Source organism: Phyllostomus discolor, chromosome 5 (genome assembly GCF_004126475.2).
Source record: "Phyllostomus discolor isolate MPI-MPIP mPhyDis1 chromosome 5, mPhyDis1.pri.v3, whole genome shotgun sequence".
Classification (NCBI taxonomy): domain Eukaryota; kingdom Metazoa; phylum Chordata; class Mammalia; order Chiroptera; family Phyllostomidae; genus Phyllostomus; species Phyllostomus discolor.
In genome coordinates, this window is record NC_040907.2 from 166,942,076 (window position 1) to 166,961,882 (window position 19,807).

The window sequence follows — 19,807 nt, forward strand, 5'->3', positions numbered from 1 at the left end:
CACTTTTCAACAACCGTGAAAAGTTCATCTCCTCTTGAGGAAGCCTTCCTTGATGCCCACAGCTGGGTAAAGAGCCCCTCCTCGCCCCACTGTTCCCCCGTGACCCAGGAATGTATTTATTGTACCCCAGTAGTCGGCACACCTGTGTTCCTCTGTCGGCTCTACCCACAGGTGTGACAAACCCAGCCCAGCTGACCTCTCTGCTCCCCTCTCTGGACCCTTACAATCTAGTCTTAACGAAGGAGCTGGCAGGCGATCTTATGAGAACAAGTTGATGCAACTCTTCTCAAAACCCTCCTGTTTCCCATCTCAGAACAGAACCCCAAGTTCTTGGTGTGCCCCTGGGGCACTCTGGGCTCATTACCACTCTCCTCCCCCACTGCTCCGTGAAGCCCCAAGGCTCTGCAAGTCTCCATTCCCACCAAAATTCCTGCCTTGGGGCCTTTGCCTGGAACCTTCCTACCCAGCTACTGCCCTCACTTCATACACGTGACTTCATTTCATCCTCATCAAAACCCTGAAACAGGCACAATGATCGCCCTCACTTCACAGGTGAGAAAACAGGCCCGGAGAGACCGTCTCTCCCCCAAGAGCTTCCCTGACGACCCTACCTAGAACACCTGCACCTCGCTCCACTTTGTTTTCCTCCCAGACTTTCTGTGCACTGTTCTGCTGACTGTGTTTCCCCCTAAAATGCATGTGCATGAAGGAAAAGGTCTGTCGCTGTCTGGCCACTCTTGGGCCGCCACAACAGCACCTGGCACACGGCAGGCACTGCAGGGTTTACCGAAATAATGAATACACGCTTCCTTTCTCGTGCCCCCTAACCTGAGTTCCCTGGGGGTGGGGCCCGAGTTAGGTTAAATGCTCAGAAGTTTGTGGACATAGTCGGGAGGAAAACTAGAGCCCAATAACATAAGCCGAACCAACAATTAATGGTATTAAAAATGCAAATATTTTAAAATGTTTATTTTTTATTATATACTTTACATTGAGTGCTTCAGAAAATATAATTACATTGATTTCAAAATGCAATCCATGGATTCAATAAATATCCCCTATAATCACCTTCGACTGATCTTTAGAAATGCATGTAGACACCAAGTCAGCTAACAAATAAAATTACGCAAACTACAAATCTCAGGGACGAGCAACATGCATGACCGGTGAAGTCACTTTGCCACTGTGCTTTTTTTAAAAACATGATTCACATTTGTTACATCATATGTATCTCCGCTCCAAGAGCTGAATTTAAACTAGACTGCTGATGCTAACAAAACCATGATCTTTGTTACCTCAAAAGAAAATTCAGTTTAATACAAAGAAATTTGAGAAGAGAATTCCAGGACCCTTGATCAGGGGCTTGTGGTACCTGTCCGGCACTGGGGCACACAAAGGTTCAAGCAGGGCTAAGAAGAGAGCTTCCCATGGAAGACGTGACTGAAGAAACGGGTGGTCGGCCAGGCCGTCTATACACAGCTGGCCATCAAGAGTTACCAGCAAAGGACTCAGGTTAGTAACTAACTATGCTTAAAAAGCTTTAGCCAATGTACAAAAACATTTAGAGTAATATTTATGAAAGCAAGCATAATTGCTTTCTTGCCTTCCATACATAATCATCTTTGAAATGCTAAGAGTTCCAACTGTGGTTCTTTTGAGAAGCTGTGGGTACGCACGGGATGATCTACTTATTCACCTTCTCAAAGTATTCTTTGGAAGCAGTCGGATGTGGCTTGATCTGAAAACACAAACACTTAATTAGGTAACTGACTTTAAGGTAGTAGTTTCAAAAATGAGTTGAAAGCTCTCAAGTTTTACACTAAAGTTCTTCAACTTTTTAAAGGCTAGTCTGTTTCCTTTTAAACACATGGAATAAAAGTTACATTGCCCGTCTGCCTAACCCCTGGTCCCACCTCTCGGCAGCTTCGCCCATTCACACACCCTCTGCAGCCTTGCTCCAAGGGCAGATACCTTCTGTGGATATTCCAGACCAGCAGCTCTGGAGACCGTGGGGGGGGGGGGGGGGGCGTCCCAGGGCTTTGGGAAAGGAAACCTACCGTAGGGGAGTCCGGGGTCCAGTTTGCTGGGCAGACTTCTCCATGAGTTTCCACGAACTGGAATGCCTTCACCAGGCGGAGGGTCTCTTCCACACTTCGGCCCACCGGGAGATCATTGACACTCAGATGCTTGATGAGTCCATTGGGGTCAATGATGAAGAGACCTCTGCGTCACAAGTTGTCCCCATTAGTGCCTCAGCAGTGCCAGAGCCAGAAAGACTCTAACTTCCACCCTCTTCTGTCTTTAATGCTCCCTAATAAAGCCTTTACTAAGTGCTATCATTTGCTGAAAAACAAAGTTTTCATTGTTAGCCAGGACTGGACCAGGCCACCGTGGAAAACAGGCAAATGTGACCTGAATGTCACACAGTATCTGAAAGTCACAGAGAGCAGAGACTTCTTTCCTTATTAGTGACTTAGCAAGCATTCCTTGGGCTGCTGTATCAGCTCTTGGCAAGAAACCACAGGCAAATGGGAAGGGACAGAGATGTATTTTATCTGTTTTCAGTAAATACTTATGAAATGAGTGAATTCTTGGATAAAGTGGGGTGGAGATCCCACGGGAAAAATCTTTGCAGAAAGAAGTCTATACAGAGCAGAAATCTGAAGGAAGGACCCACCTGAAACTTACATTTATTCACCAATGTCAGCCAATCAATACAATACAGATTTAAAAACAAATACACCAATAAACAAAGGGTGTGGCATTCCAAGTGTCAATTGCTCTGGGAAAAGGTGAGCTGGAGAAAACTCACAAGGTAGGAAGGTGCTTCTCCCTCCCTGGGCCTGGCCCCCGGATGTTTGGCTTTGAGGCTCCCAGGTCCCGTGGTGTGCTCCTGGAGGTGAGCCACGCTGGAGTCCACGGGGCAGGTGCAGACACGGAGCTGGGGCGGAGCAGGGCCCACAGACTCCAGAAAGAAAGCCTTATCGTACAAGCCAGACTCAGCTCCTCTCCCCCGCCAGTCCTAATTGAAACCGGTAGGGAGGTAACTGTGGAAGGAGTAAGACCCGACAGGGAAGGATCCAGGGAGGAAGAAGCCAGCACTGTTTCTCCTCACCTTGCCAACTCTGTCTGAGCCGGATTTTACTTAGCAAAGAAAGACGGTAATCTCCTTGGGTTAAGAAGGGCCCATGCTCCACCGTGGCCCCCAGAGCTAAAATTCCGGGTATAAGGCAAAAGGGAAGCAGGCCCAAGCCAAACTGTAAGCCACAGTCTGGGGTCCTCACCTGCGTCCTGGAGGTCAAGTTCCACCCAACCCCTCCTTCACTCAGTGGCCATCAAGGTGCAGTTCTAAGGAAAGCTTTCATCCCTCCCAGGAAGGGTGGGTTTGCATGCGGGGCTGCTACAGACAGAAAGCAGGCTTCCGCACTCAAGGAATGAAAATGTAACCACAGAATGAATGACCTTCTGACACAGGGGTCATAACCAGGGGTCATAAAGCGCTAACAACTTCAGCCGCCTCAAGTCGCTCAGTCTTCACCACCAACCTGGGAGGCACATCCTCCTTTTAGTTATGAAAACACTGGGACTCAAAGAGGTGAAGTAACTTGCCTGAAGTTATAGTATTAAGCTATTAAAGAGCCGAGTTTAAACACAAACACACCCAGGTGGTTTGATTCCAGGGCCTTACGAGAGCTCACCCGTTCCAGGGTGCCAGGGTGCAGACTTGGCCCTGCCGGTGCCCCTGCCCCGGAAACGCCGGGGACGCGCCCCCACGAAGGCGGCTCTCAGGGAGGAGAGTGCAGCAGTGCGACCATCAGGCCACCATGTCCTTCCTAGGACAGACACAGGGTGGTGCGGGGCAGACGCATCTAGGCCATTTCTGGAAGACCGCCAAGCCTCGCCAGGGCATTCACTGGGGCTTATTAGAAAGCTCAAGTTAAGGATTTTGGGTTTTCCAGAATGCTCTGCCAAGGTCTCCACAAACGTCTCCGTAAATTCCCTACGAAGTGGCATGATGCTACACATGCAGATCCCAAGAACAGGACCTCTCACCTGAGTGCAAGCCCAGGGCCTTCCAGCAGCACGCCGTAGTCTCGCGAGATCTGCTTGGTCAGGTCCGACAGCAGCGCGATGTTCATGGGGCCCAAGCCGCCGCTCTAACAAAAACGCAAACGAGACGGTCTGTTACTCGGGCGCTCTCGCGACCTGCGCGGCCAGGTAACGCAACATCACAGACCAGCGATGGGCCAAGCACTGCTCTCAGCTCCGTGAACTCCCTTCCCCTTCCCGACGCCCCTGGAGTGGAAACTACTGTCACCACCTTTTCGAAGACCAGGAAACTGAGACAGACTAGGTTAAGGGACTTGCTTTAGGTCCCAGCTCGAAAGGGACAGAAGCAGGATTTAAACCCCGCTAACACTACAGGGCTTTCTTTTTCTACTTCTTAACGTATTAACAATCGTTGAAGATTAATTTCTGAAGCAGAAACATGAAAGCGTATTAAAAAGAAAAACCCCGAATAATTTGTTATTGACAGTCCAGCATCTTAGCTGGAAATTCTGATTCTCCCGAGCACATTTTTAGACAAAAATACTGATCACAGGGAACACTGAAGTCAGAGAATCTGCCCACCGCCCCACAAGCCACGCGGGGGGTGCATGGGACTGACAGGGCACCTGGGACAGACCCGGCCGTGCCCCCGCCCTGCGGAGCCAGCCGCCCGTCACTGTCTGGACCTGGGAAGTAAGAGTGCAGCGGGAGTAAACACGCATGCAAGGCCATGGGCGCTGGGGGCACAGCTAGCAGACTCTGCCAGCAGGCGAGGGCCTACAAACAGCCCGTTTCAGACGAGGCCTGCTTCAACAGCTGCTCCCAGGTTAGTCTCTGGCGGGGCCTTTTCTGTTTTAAGACCCCCAGAGCAAAGCCCAGACGCGCGGCGCCCAGACCTTCCTCGGCGTGTTGGTCCAGGCCAGGTGGGTGAAGTGGGAGTCCACGGAGACGGCCACCACCTCACAGTTCGCGTCGCGGAACTCGTTGGCCTTGTCGCTGAAAGCAACGATTTCCGTGGGACACACAAAGGTGCTGGAGAAAAGGGGCAGAAATTCTCGTCAGAGAAATCCTTAAAAACAAGGATTTAAAATATGAACAATAGATAGTGTAAAAACTAGTTCAGTTTGCCAAAAGACGAAAAAAGGGCAAAAACGGCTGACCATCCCCGGACACACCTTTCGGCTTAAGAATTGTGTCCAGAAACGCGGGAAGGGGTGGGGAGGCACAGTCTAAGAGTGAAGAACAGTTTTGTTTAAATGAAGGAGCTCTATGAGGAAGCTCCTTTTATTATCTGTGCTTTCCTCACTTTCTTCCAGACCAGCGAAAACTTCCCCACAGACTGGCCTGCAGGAGCCGCCGCTCCCGAGCACGTACAACACCCTTACGAAAACCCCACCAACCGTGTGAAAGAGAACGCCACGCCACCCTCTAAATCTGACACTTGGAAACTAGCTACAGAGGCAAGCTGCGCCCGCAAGGCCGTCAGCGAGAAAGGCTCAGAAAGAACCCTTCTTGGGGCAGACAGCGTCAGCATGCAAGCGAGGACCTCTGCCCATCTTAGAATGACTTTCAGGTACCGCGGAAAGGACACTCACAAATCCAGAGGATAGAAGAAAAGCACCAAGTACTTCCCCTTGAAGTCATCAAGGCTTAGTTCTTTGAACTCTCCCTTGACAACGGCTGTGCCCTTAAAGTAGGGTGCGTGCTGGGTGACGGCCGGGGCATGGTATGCGGAACCTGAAAAAAACCACAGGGACATGGAGTTCATCATTTGCTAATGCAAGCACCTATGATTTTATTTAAAGCTCTCCCAATAATGCATTAGTCGTATAAATTAACAATAATGCATTAGTTGTATAAATTAACTAGGAGATTCAGTTCAACTGTACATCTTACGTAAATTAATTTTCCTCCCATAGTTCTGGACTGTACACAAATTCAGTTGAAAAGTGCCATGGAAAACTAATCAAAAAGATGACCAGTGATGGTAGGGATGGAATCAAGGAAGACATGAGACTGGATATGGATCCTAAACATGGTTCCGATTTTGCCAAGTCCAGATGGGACAGGGCCAATGGCGTGGAGGAAGGAGGAGGCGAACGTGGGGTCTGGCTACGGCACAGCACGGTCGGAACAGAGAGAGTAGGTGAGTGAGGCAGGACAAAGAGTGGCAGATAAAGCAAGAGTGGCTGTCGGCCATGCTCTTATGGCCCTGAAATGTCAGGGTGAGGAGTGTTCTTAAAGTAAGAGATAAAGGAGTTACTGGAGGTTTTCGCAAAGGAGATGGAAGCTGGCTGTGCTTAGGCAGATTAGTCTCGTGGGGGAGGGTGAGAGGAGCTGGAGGAGGGGCACCGAAGTCAGCAGGAGACTTCCTTATCGGAGTGAGAAGTTCGGAGGGGAAGGGTGTGTGGCGGGAAGACCAGGAAGAATGAAAAGACTTCAAGAGCTGTGTCAGAACTAGAGAGACTTGCTTCTGTCTACAGTGAGGGACACAGGAGATCCGAGAGACTAGGGAGATCGCGTGTCAAAATGACTGCGCGCAGAAACTACAGGAGCCGTTGGAGGTGGGAATCTGGAATGGGTAACAACTAAAGTTTTAAATGTGTGGCAGCAAGTCATTACTCAGAAATTTGTAATGTTCCAGTGGTAAAACTGTAAAACTTTTTAGAACTGCAGTCCCCAATCTTTTTGGCACCAGGGAAGACAATTTTTCCATGGACCAAGTTGAGCGGATGGCTTTCCGGCGATTCAAGCGCATCACATTCGAGCTCACCTCCTGCTCCGTGGCCTGGTTCCTAACAGGCCCAGACCAGTACCTGTCCACGGGCTGGAGGCTGGGGACCCGTTTTAGAACATTTTACCCGTAAACAAAGGCTTTTCTAAAGTGTATCCCCCACACCATCACAAGCTTTTTCAAATGTGAGACAAATCTAGAGGAGGCATTTTCCAGTGCCACTCATTATCTGAGGCTGATCGCAGCAAAGCCCACCTTCTAGAAAACGGAGTGTAATTCTCAAGAAATAGCTATGCTTCACGCTGAGGTCATGGAGGAGCCCAGGGACTGCCAGGGCCAACTGGAGCCTGCACACAGGCTCAAATCCAAGTCTCCTTGCTGACAGGCTGCCTGCCCCTCCCACTTACCTCACACCCCTCCCTGCCACAAGCATCTGAGTCATCCCCCCCCCCCCCCCGCACCCCTACCCATGTTCCTCCACCAGGATTCAAACCTGGGTAACCAACACAGAAATGGACACAAGGGCGGTTTGCCTCAGTGATTCTGAGCCCTGGCTGCTGCACATTAGCATCACTGGGTGAGATTTTACCTTTTATTTATTTAAAGATTTTACTTCCGAACCAAAGTGTCGCAGGTTTGATTCCCAGTCAGGGTACATGCTTGGGTTGCAGGCCATGACCCCCAGCAACCGCACACTGATGTTTCTCTCTTTCTCCCTCCCTTCCCTCTCTAAAAATAAATAAATAAATAAAAATATTTAAAGATTTTATTTCTAGAAAGAGGAAGGGAGGGAGAAAGAGAGGGAAAGAAATATCAGTTGGTTGCTTCTCATACGCCAACTGGAGACCTGGCCTGCAACCCAGGCCTGTGCCCTGACTGGGAATCGAACTGGTGACCTTTAAGTTCATAGGCCGGCACTCAATCCACTGAGCTGCACCAGCCAGGGCAAAATCACTTGGTGAGATTTTTAAAAACATTGATATCCTGGAAGTCACTCCAGAGAGTGACTTAATTTGTCCGGGGTGGGCCAGGTGTGTTTCTAAAAGCTCCCCAGGTGAGTCTAAAGCACATACAGCCAGGGTTCAGATGGAGCCCCTGTCCAGAGATGACTCATGTTCCCACCGCCTGGGTCAGCACAAGGCGTAACACTTACTGGTGCTAAAGGCAAATTTTGCTTGGCTGGAAGCAGACCACGACACACTTGTCAAGCCCGTCCTTCGAGAAGCAGCAGGCCGGAGGACTGCAGGGGCAGGGATGGCGCTCACGTGTCGGGCAGCCTGGTAAGAGAAACACTTTGTATGAGGAAGTTGTCTCAGAACGGTGGCTAAAGGCTGGCCCTGCGGAAAGAGCACAGGCCAATGGGGGCTTCAGCTGTCCTTGTTCCTATGGACCCCACACCGAACCAAAACTCTAAGAGCATGGACTGGGTCTCCAGCTTCTTCACATTCCCTCCTACTTCCTCCTCCTTCAAGAATGCAGGAGATATTGGTCATGGGTACACAGTTGCAGTTAGGTAGGATGAGTAAGTCCAGAGAGCTAATGTACAGCGTGACGACTATACTGAGTAACAACACTGGGAACATGGCAGGAGAGCCGATTTCATCACACACACGAAAAGGTAACTACATGAAGAGAGATGCTCACTTGTTGGACTGTAGTAATCATTTAATTAAGTATATCAAATTATCATGGTGCACATCTTAAACATATATAATTTTTATTTAAATATATACTTAAAAAAAAAAAACACTGCAAGGGAGGGCATAAAGAAAGACTCCATGCTCTTAAAAGCAACACTGAGGGTTGAAAAACCAAGGGGACTCGACCAGGCCCCGTGTATTTAAGCCTTTCTGCCAGGACGAAAATGTTGAGACATTCCACCACGTCAAGGTTTTCCTTAGAAAAGACAAGGCCTTTCCAGCCCCACGGACAAGCAAACAAGTAGAGCAAAGTTCAGCCCCTAGGAAAGTTTGGATGGGGCTCAAGGGAAACGTTTGCCCAATCTTAATGCCCAGCCTGACTCAGGAAGAAGCGCCTGTGTTGAACCCCGCCATGAGAAAGGGGGCGGGTGGGTAGCACGAGGGTACTGGGCTTTGCCAGGAGGAAAGCGTGGGGGCACACCTACGGGGTGGGAGGAGAAGAGCGCCTTTTGCGTTTTAGCACTTTGGTTACGTTAGCACTTCGGTTTCCACCCAGCAGTTAGTGGATGCTCCCAGCCACACCTTGATGTGGGCATCATTCTTTCCATCTGAAGGTAAGCAAAGTGAACTGAGATTCGGAAAGGCGAAGTCACTTCCCAAGGTCATCGAGTCTGTTGCAGAACCAGGACCTGAGGCAGGCAGCCCGCCTCCAGGACCATGCGTGTGCTCAGGTAGAGAGAGGACTGGGGACCTGCAACTCCGAGCGAGAATGCCTTCAAGGAGGGGACCACGAGGAGAGGGCCGGGGAAGGGAAGCTCTGCGCAGGCGCGAGGAGCATTCCCTGGAGGAGGAGGCTGCTGGGTCCGTTACCCGCTGACACCTTCCAAGAGCGAAATATCCCCCGGACCGCAAAGGAGCGGGACTTAGGCTGGGAGCCACGTTCTCGCAGCCGCCACAGTGCCTCCGCACTTGTTCCCTGCTGGCTGCCACTCACCGTAGCCCGCAGCAACCTTCCCACCGTGGCCGCCATCTTCAGTGCACCCCGGAGCCGCGAGGAGGACCGTGGAGCAGAGGAGGCGGGGCCTGTGGAGGCGGGGCCGGAAAGGGCGGGTTCTCGTCGTGAGGGGGCGGGGCCAGCGCTGGTGCCCGGGCGGGAGGAGCCACACGGCCTTGGTGGGGTCCCTCAGTCCCTATTGTGAGAGGGAGGTTACTGTTGTGGCTTCAGAGTAGCTGAGTACTTGGGAAAGTAAGACTTTGTCTTTAATTTTTGCCCCAACCTAAAAAGGACTAATGCAAGGCGGGGGAGCTGGATACTTATTTCTACATTTGCTACTTGTTAACCTGTATGGTTTACTGTTTGTAGCTGTTTCTTAAAGGACCTCTTTCCTATTTCGGCTTCTGCATGAAATGGAAGTAATTTCAGTGCAATTTTAATCTGTTAACAAGCTAAGTGGGTCAGCCACATCGAGGTTTTGATGTCCTGAAAACCTTTGGGATGGTGTGTGGGCTTCCATTTTGTCCTCTCTTCCCCAAATTGGGAGAATTGGGACACATTTAAGTTTTATTTTCTGTCGATTTAGTAAAACTGCATCCTCTGGTGAGCACGGTACTTCAGAGCAAACTCACTAAACAGATAAAAACAGCTCACAGTGGACTTAAATGTGACAAGTTGCAGACTGTGCGTGGTTATTTTCCAAGCCCCAGTCATTGCATTACCTACCGACTCAGTTCGTGGAGTCTGCACATCACCTGCATGTTAGTCACTGTTTACATCACTCCCTTTCTGTACATTTGTACCTTCTGCCCTTTCGCCTGAACAGGCCCAGTGGGCCCTGCAATCGAGGTTCACCATCTTGGGGACCTGCCTGGTGTCGCCCACCCTGTTCTCTCTTTTTTTCCCTGCCAAGCTTGTGGGAAGAGGGCACCCACTTAGATGTGACAACCAGCAATGTCTCCAGACATTGCCAAATGTCCCCTGGTGGCAAAAAATCACCCCAGGTTGGAAAACAAGACAAAACACTGCTCTAAGGGTTAGTGGCATGTCTCTGGAGCCACCAAGACATGGGACCAGATTGCTGGCCTGTCACGTACAGTTTTGGAGGGTAGGGCGAGTGTCTTGGGCATCATGAATCCCTCATGACTAGACCAGTTGCTTTTCTATACCTCAGTTTCCACATCTAACAGTAAAATGAAAATAATCGTAGCCTCTACCTCAAAGCATTAGCTGTAAGAAGGCAGCTGACCTGCAGAAGACCTACAGGGGTACTCGGCCCACAGGAGGATTAGATAGACATTCGTTACGATGTTGCACCCAAGCAAACATGCTACATTTTCAAACAACTGACACAGACTTTGAATACATTTTGTTTTTCTCCAAGTGATGAAGTGTTTCCTCCTTTCATTCAGGAGTGAAGGGTGAGGCTCTTGCACAGTCACTGATCTCCAAACAGACTCAAATTACGCTCTTCCGGAAGCTGGAGGGACGTGAGGTCAAGGAAGGGGAAGATGCCAGGTACCTACCCACCTGCTCTCTCTCTGCAGCTCAGCCTTCTCTGCCGTAAGGATCCTGTACTAGGCTCTTACTCGGGAAACTTTTTCTTCTTTTAAAGCTAACTTTGAGTAATAAAGGTGACCACAACAGTAAGACACTTGTCAGATGCCCATCTACCTGAAACGAGTTTTAGCTGTCACTAGAAAGAAATCTTGACCCCCCCTAAGATGGATGCAAATTTCAGTTTTTTTAATCACTGGGTGTCCAATAGCTTGGTACAATTTTGAAAAAAGTTCTCTTCTATCTATTAACTTCTGTCTACCTTTTAAAATGTTTTATTTCTTTTTTTAAAAAAGAGTATGTGTGTACTTTTTAAAAAAGATTTTACTTATTTATTTTTGGAGAGGGAAGGGAGGAAGATAGAGAGAGAGAAACATCAATGTGTGGTTGCTGGGGGCCGTGGCCTACAACCCAGGCATGTACCCTGACTGGGAATCAAACCTGCGATGCTTTGGTTCGCAGCCTGCGCTCAATCCACTGAGCTACGCCAGCCAGGGCTAAAATGTTTTCTTTTAATATGTGATTTAATTTTCATCTTAAGAATGTACTGTCTTACAGGTATCTTTTTTTTTTTTTTTGCCTTTTCCCTCAATACAAATCACAGTAGGACATTTTTTAATTTTTATCTCTGTAAGTCTCGAACATTCCGCAGTCCTTCTTCACATTGGCAGTTTAGGCACGCTCAACAAAACATTACTGTATCCCTCCCACCAGCCAGGGGCCCAACACAGCAGCCCAATTCCCAGGCCTTTTGGCCACTGGAGAGGAAGTCTCACTGCTTATCGCTTCTTTTCAAAACAAGATGGTTAAAGAGCTTTCCTCAAGGCACACAGGGATTCATGGGCTCAGGGACAGGAGAGCCAAGAACTCCCCGAGAGCTGGCATGTTGGTCTCCTGGTCTGCTGATCTCTGTCTAAAGGTTGATCTCCCTCGCCCTAATGGGAATGAAATACCCTAGAACCTCAGGCCCAGAGACCCGGAAGGAATTTCATGTGTGAGCCTTCCTATGGCCTTTTCAGAATTACAAAGTAAGTGGTCTTCAGCCTGAACTTCTGGCAGGACACGCAGAGCCCTCCATTTGTGCATTCCAAGACAGATAAACCGTGACTGGTATTCGATCACCAATATCAATCAGTTCTGTTCGGCCGAGCCGTCCCTGACCACTTCCTCTCTCCGTGCAGGTGGGAGAACCCTCCCAGTGCCTAGAAAGCATTGCACACGCGCCTTTCCCATTCTCATCATTCTTGTCATATCACAGTGGAATTTTCTTTGGCCTTGTCTGGGCCTTAAGCCTACTGTGGACTTCTTGAGGGTGGAGCTCGTGTCTTATTCATCTCTGTGGCCCCGGCGGCTAGGCTAGTGCCCAGCTCATGTCGACTTGCTCAGAAATAGTTTGGCAAAAGAATGAATAAACAGTGGTTGACACGATGGCCAATGTTCCCTGCGCACTCATTCTGGAAAAGAATATCTTTCTATTCAGGTTTCTCTAACTGTCACAACAAGGACACAAATTGTTCCCCTAAAGAAAAAAACACACTGACCTTGTCCTCATTACCAAAAGAGTTGAAAATAATGGAAATTCTCCCTTGTGAGTCTGGGAGAATTTCTGGGCCTAGGGGAGGGAAAGGCAAATGAAAAGATATATGCTACTTTTTATGATGATTAGGAAAATACCTCCCTGGAACCACAGGCTAACGTTCTGGTAGCTGGGGCTACAATTAGAGATGGCAGGCATCACTCTGGGTTTTGCTGAGTTCCTCCTCCTTCCAGGGCAAAAAGCGTGGGGACATGAAAAGCAGCTGCTTCTTGAGCATGATGTAGGGCCCCTCTCTCAGCTAGCCTTCATAGGACAGGGAAATGGAGCCCATACAATGCTTCAAAAATGGTACCGTGCCCGGGGTGTCCTAACATTTGGTGTCTCTGGGCCATACTGGAAGAAGAAGAGTTGTCTTAGACCACACATTAAATACACAAACACTAACAAAAACTGATGAGCAAAAAAAGTTTTTTTTAAATTTTATGGCTACATCCTTTTTAAAAAAAAGATTTTATTTATTTTTAGTGAGAAGGGAAGGGAGGGAGAAAGAGAGGGAGCGAAACATCAATGTGTGGTTGCTTCTTATTCGCCCCCCACCTGGGGCTTGGCCCTGTTGTAACCCAGGCATGTGCCCTGACTGGGAATCAAACCAATGACCCTTTGGTTTGCAGGCCGGCACTCAATCCACTGAGCCATGCCAGCTGCGGTGGGGTGGGGAGTGGGGAGAAGGTTTTAATTAAATTTATGATTTTGTGTGAGCCATCCTGGGCCACATTTGGCCCGCAAGCTGCCTGTTGGACACCCCTGGATATGCTTTGTGACCTGGCACCAATGTTTCTGAAATTTGGTGATGGAAAAGGGGATGCGGACTGTTTAGGCAAGCAGTATTTTTGTTGCAGTGGTGATAGGGATGGAGGAAAAATTCATCTGAAGGGGAAGAGAAGCTTTTATTTTGGGAAAACACTTTGAGGGGCTTTTGGTTATTTGAAATCGAGCCACATTCCTACTCTGGAAGGGAGAGCTGGGAATAAAGAGGAGCTAAGCTGTGCTGAATAATAATTGAATGTCTTCAGCAGGGAAGGCTGATTGCTGGGGATTGATGTCTTCCAGGGAAAAGCCAGGGGTGGAGGCCAGTTGGAGGAGGAGGACTGGATGGGGGCAAGAAAGGCAAGGTCAAAGGTGGTCCGTACGGGTGTTCTCCCAAGTCAGATGCTGGGGACCACAGAGAGAGATGTGGGGGCCAGAGGGAGAGAGGATGAGTAGGGGTGGGGTGAGAGGTTGGACTGAAAATAAAGACACTGCTCAGTTTTTGTTCTGTCTTTGGTCCCTTCCGAGAGGGAAAATGACATCAGAGAGGGGGGAAGAGGAGAGGGCTGCAGGAAGGGAGCCTGAGGAGCAGTCCCTCTGGTCACTGGGGCAGCAGAGCTCCTAGTCCGGAATTACCTAATGGGGGTGTTTATTGTGGCCCAAAGCCTCTTTCCTTCGGAGTCCCACTCCATCTCCTGCCTGTTTGCCCGTTGCCTCCGCCCCCCGCCCCCCCAGCTGTGGTGATTTCCTTCATCACACTAGGGCTGGGGTCCTCTGTTGCTGATTTCTTCTTCTTTTTCTCCTCTGCCTTTCCTTCTGTCCGTTCAATTTGTTCCCAGGGCTCCAGGCCTCCTGCTAGTATTCTCTCTTTCTGCAAGGCCAGTGCCATTTGGTGAAAACGCTACGTTCTATCATGTGGGAAGGCCATGCAGTGGAGTGAAATCAGAACTCATCCTAAAGTCCCAACTCAGCCACTTTCTGGACATGCACGCTGTTATTTCTCCGACCTATAATTTCCTTATCTATAATATTGAAGTAACAATACCTTGCGACGCACCCTGGCCGGGTAGCTAAGTCGGTTACAGCGTTGTCCTGCTACGCTATGTTTGCAAGTTTGATCTCCAGTCAGGGCATATGCAAGGAGCAACCAGTTGATGCATAAATACGTGGAACAACAAATTGATGTTTCTTTCTCTCTCCCTGTCCCTCTCTCTCTGTTTCTAAAATCAATAAATAAAGAAATAAAAAGGGAGCAAAAAAATAACTACCTACTATGTAGGTGAGTGCAATTTGAAAATTGTAAATTGTTAGCACATTAATAATTATTCATCACTTGGTCTAATTGAAGTATTTCTCAGGTACTACTTGGATTAAAAGTTTAATTTTTATTGAGGTAAAATTCACACAACATAAAATGAACCAGTTTTTTTTAAAATTTTTTTAAATATATTTTATTGATTATGCTATTACAGTTGTCCCATTTCCCCCCTTCTCTCCCCTCCCCCCTGTACCCCCCTCCCACCCACATTTCCCCCTTTAGTTCATGTCCATGTGTCATACTTATGAGTTCTTTAGTTTCTACATTTCCCATACTATTCTTGCCCTCCCCCTATCTATTGTCAACCTACATTCTATGCTACTTATTCTCTATACCTTTTCCCCCTCTCTCCTCCTCCCACCCCCCTGCTGCTAACCCTCCATGTGCCCTCCATTTCTGTGGTTCTGTTCCTGTTCTAATTGTTTACTTAGTTTCTTTTGGTTTTGCTTTAGGTGTGGTTGTTGATATTTGTGAGTTTGCTGTCCTTTTACTATACATGTCTTTTCTTTATCTTCTTTTCTTAGATAAGTCCCTTTAGCATTTCATAAAATAAGGGCTTGGTGATGATGAACTCCTTTAACTTGACCTTATCTGAGAAGCACTTTATCTGCCCTTCCATTCTAAATGAGAGCTTTGCTGGATAGAGCAATCTGGGATGTAGGTCCTTGTCTTTCATGACTTGGAATATTTCTTTCCAGCCCCTTCTTGCCTGTAAGGTCTCTTTGGAGAAATCAGCTGACAGTCTGATGGGAACTCCTTTGTAGGTGACTGTCCCCTTACCTCTTGCTGCTTCTAGGATTCTCTCCTTCGTTTTTACCTTGGCTAATGTAATTATGATGTGCCTTGGTGTGTTTCTTCTTGGGTCCAACTTCTTTGGGGCTCTCTGAGCTTCTTGGATTTCTTGGAAGACTGTTCCCTTTGCCAGACTGGGGAAGTTCTCCTTTATTATTTGTTCAAATACATGTTCAATCTGTTGCTTTTCCCCTTCCGATTCTGGTACCCCTATAATTCGGATATTGGAACGTTTAAAGGTGTCTTGGATGCTCTTAATCTTTTCCTCAATTTTTTGAATTCTTATTTCATCATGCTTTCCTGCTTGGTTGATTCTATCTTCCTTCTGGTCCACTGTATTGTTTTGAGACTCATATTCCTTCCTTTCACTATTGGCTCTCCTCCGCGTGTCTTCCTGCATCTGTTTTATGGTAATCTGCATTCTTTCATCTAAATTTCGTCCAAAATCAACCAGTTCCGTGAGCTTTCTGATCACCAGTGTTTTGAACTGCGCATCTGATAGATTGGCTAGTTCTTGGTCGCTCAAAAGGATGAGTCCTGGGGGACTGATCTGCTCTGTTGAAAACATAGTTTTTTGTTTTTTTTTCCCCCTGTCTCTCCTTTTTTTTTTCCGGTCTGGTTGCTCTTGTTACGGTGGGGGGCAGAGCCTTAGGTGCTCACCGGGGCTGGGCACCCCAGTCGCTAAATTGTGACGTTATATGTGGGGGCAGGGTGGGCGGGGGAAAACAATGGCGGTAGTTCCGTTCCCCTGGACTCAGACCCTTGTCTGGGCTTCCAGGCCGCGAGTTCTGCCCTGGTCCACAATCGCTGCCCCTCTGGGTCTGCCAGCCGCAGCTTGCGTACTCAGGGATCACCGCTGCCTTCTTGCGCGCCCGATGGCTTTTGCGCCGATTTCACGCCAAACCTTCCCCCGACCTCCGCGCACCGCTGACCCGAGCCAGCCCCGCGCCCGCCCGGCTCATTTGCTCCTACCAGTCCGGATGAACGCGTCTACTTCAACTTCTTGGCTGCCCGACTTCCATTCAGATAAATCCTCCGCTGGATCTGGGTGTTATTCTGATAGTAAATTATTGTTGTAAATTATTGGTTTTCTAATCTTGGTTGTATGAGGAGGTACGATGCATCCACCTATTCCTCCATCTTGCCGGAAGTCATGAACCAGTTTAAAGTGAGCAGGTCAGTAACATTTCGGACATTCACAGTGTTGGGGAACCACCCCATTTGTCCAGCTCCAAAACATTTTCATCACCCCAAATTAACCTTACACCCATTAAACAGCTCCCCCACTTTCACCCAAAACCAGCCCCTGAGCAATCACCAGTCTGTGTTTTCGTCTCAATGAATTTTCTGTATATTTCATGGAAGTGGAATCATATAATATTTGTCCTTCTATCTCGGCCTCTTTCATTTAGAAAAATGTTTCGGAAGTTCATCCACCTTGAGGCATGAATCAGTACTTTGTTCCTTTTTACGGCTGAATAATATTCCATTGTGTGGCTGGAGCACAGTTTGCTTAGCCACTGATCTACTGATGAACATTAGAATCGTCTCCACCTTTTGATTCTTCTGAAAGTGCTGCTATGAATGCCTGTGTCCAAGTTGTTGTGTGGACACATGTTTCTAATTCTTTGGGGTATATACCCAAGAATGGAATTGCTGAGTTATATGTCAATTCTATTTAATGATTTTAGAAGCTCAGATTTTTTTTTTTAGGAAAAGAAAAATATGAAAACAAAATCAGAAGTTGATGAAACTATTCTATATTTTGGTTGTGTTGGTGGTTATACAAGTATATGCATTTGTCTAAATTCATACAATTAAACAACACTAAGAAGAATGAATTTTATTTTACTGTATGTAAATTTAAAAGACAGAAGACAAAAAGAAAAAATGTGCTCATTATCTCTCTAAAAAAAATCATTGTCTTGCCCTGGCCAGGTGCTCGGTTGGTTAGAGCATCGTCCCGATACACCAAGGTTGTGAGTTCAGTCCCTGGTCAGGGCACGTGCAAGAAGCAATCAATGAATGCATAAATAAGTGGAACAACAAATCAATGTCTCTCTCAAATCAATAAAAAAAGTTAAGCTAAATTAAAAAATCATTGTCTTATTGTTCTGGTAAAAGATGGATAATAATAAAAATGTTCATCTATGGATGACTAGTGAAATGAGTTATGGTCCAGCTCTTCATGGAACGAATATCCTGTGTCCTTAGTCAGAACATGCCCACCTTTGCCCCACCTTCCCCACACCACGAGAGGGCAAATTCAGCCGGGTGAGAGGGAGATTCATTGGAAAGCTGTTCGGCTCCTGGAGCACAAGAGGGTTGTGGAGCTGGAGATGTAAGTAATGGAAACGTTCTACGGCCCAGTAACCACTTCATAAGCGGAGCCCACTTGGTAGCATGTGGGAGCTGTTTGCACTGTGAGTGAACTGGCCTAGCACACTCAATGGACTCCTTTCAGACCACAAACTGTGGAGCCTGAGGTTTGCTTTTGTCCTCCGGGGGCTGGCTGCTGCTCTCCGGAGTCCGTGCTAGATGGCATCCTCTCTCCATCGGGGAGACTCTGACAGCCGTGTGGGCTCCTGCACAAAACTTATTTCTGTAGCACGGCAGCCCTGCCTTGGCTTCTATAGGAGGAAATTAAGCCGCCCCAAATCAGTTGGGTAAATTGGATACCATCATCTATTTTATGTAATTGTTAAAGAGCAATCTGTGTAAGACATAACATTTCTAAAACTCGAAGCATTTGTTAGATTCTATTTAGCATTTAAGTCGCTAGAGGAGACTTCAAGAGGGAGCAAGTATGCCCTCCTTTTATGGGATCAATGAAATTTTCACATGCCTGTAATGTGTCTTAGACGTCTGTGACCTACAGGCATCGTAGGGCAGTAAAAGCTTTGTCCCATGGTCTGCAGGATAATGACACCTAGAGGCTCTGGAACCAGAGAAAGTTTGTAGCGGTAAGATCCAAACTGCTGGAGCCCGTCTCACCTACGAGTCATGAGTCCTCTGGTTTTAAGGGCTTTCCACATTGCATTCAGTTCATCTCACCTCCTCCTTCTCTTTAAGAAGCAATTCTACCTTTGTTGTCAAGACTGCATCCACATTTCTTTTTTTATTTTTATTTTTATTTTTAGAGAGAGGGGAAGGGAGGGAGAAAGAGAGGGAGAGAAACATTGATGTGTGGTTGCCTCTCATGCATCCCCTACCAGGGACCTAGACTACAACCCAGGTATTGCCCTGACTGGGAATCGAACTGGCAACCCTCTGGTTCACAGGCTGGTGCTCAATCTACTGAGCCACACCAGCCAGGGCTGTATCCACATTTCTATTGCAGCCTACCATGCTCACACTCATGAACCTGGCTTTGGTTGGGTTATCACCTGACAGATGCTGGCCATAAAAAGACTGTAAGTGATGGTTTGGAGTCTTTGCTTATCCATATTAACTGAAAATCATTGGCTTTTAAGAAGACAATGTGAAAAGAACCAATTTTTCCTCTTCGCACTCTGAATTAATTTTTGTACTTTTGCTGGTATTTTCTTACCAATTGGAACATTTGTCCTCCATCTAAATCAGTTTTACTTCGGGGCTGATTGTGGGAGACCACTGTGTTTGCAGATGGAGGCACAGCCGGAAAGCTGGGAGTTCCAGGCACCGAGTGATTGCCCGTGGCTTTCTAGGGTGTTGACCTATGACACCAGGAAGCCAATCTCCCCTACTTTTCCTTTTCCATCTCTGATCTGGCGGGGATGTGGGAATTTTGATCATTAACTAATACGGAATAACCAGCCTCCCAGAGATGTAAGTGGGGTTGAGTGATGCCGTATTTGCTCTGAATCAGCAAATATTGCCAGATGCTCACTACACGTAAGGCACTGTGTGTGTTCAGGCCTTTGAGTAGGACACTCACCTAAGTAAGGAGTCTCATCACCCACTTAGCAGCTGACCTCGGGCAACAGACCTCCTCTAAATATAATGGAGGCAACAACTTCTGAACAACTCAGTGCCCCAGTACGCCCACTGTGGGGACTCTCCCAACTGAACATGGCACCGGGGAAGGAGGCCTCGTATTCTCACGGAAGGCCAGAAGCACAGAAACCACACGTGGTTGGGCCCATCAGCAAACATGTGTGTTTCACCAGGAGTCTCTTTTCTGAACCTTCATGTGAGAACTCAGCAGAGCCCCGACTGGCATGGCTCAGTGGGTTGAGCATTGTCTTGCCAAGTGGAGGGTTGCCGGTTCAAGTCCCGGTCGGGGCACGTGTCTGGGTCTCAGGCCAGTCCTTGGTTGGGGCACGTATGAGAGGCAACTGATTGATGTTTCTCTCTCTTATGAATGTTTCTCTCCCCCTCTCCCTCCTTTTCCCTCTCT

General features: G+C 47.9%; 1 protein-coding gene across 1 annotated transcript; it reads right to left on the reverse strand.

Annotated features, from left to right (window-relative positions):
* Nucleotides 1–941: 941 nt before the first annotated feature.
* Nucleotides 942–9,528, reverse strand: PRDX3 (peroxiredoxin 3). Its single transcript, XM_028512508.2, has 7 exons — nt 9,419–9,528; nt 7,938–8,061; nt 5,646–5,787; nt 4,947–5,082; nt 4,054–4,157; nt 2,058–2,223; nt 942–1,738 (listed from the first exon to the last, which is right to left on the reverse strand). Exons 1-7 carry the CDS (start codon nt 9,452–9,454, stop codon nt 1,685–1,687), a joined length of 762 nt encoding a protein of 253 aa, XP_028368309.1. The 5' UTR covers nt 9,455–9,528; the 3' UTR covers nt 942–1,684.
* Between the last annotated feature and the right edge of the window lie 10,279 nt (nt 9,529–19,807).

Excerpts from the sequence above, each read along its gene's own strand:
- PRDX3 (XM_028512508.2), bottom strand. The coding sequence starts at position 9,454 with ATGGCGGCCACGGTGGGAAGGTTGCTGCGGGCTACG. Across the intron at positions 8,062-9,418 it reads GAAGGTTGCTGCGGGCTACG|GCTGCCCGACACGTGAGCGC; the intron begins GTGAGTGGCAGC and ends TTCTCTTACCAG. Across the intron at positions 2,224-4,053 it reads GGCCCTGGGCTTGCACTCAG|AGGTCTCTTCATCATTGACC; the intron begins GTGAGAGGTCCT and ends CTTGTGACGCAG.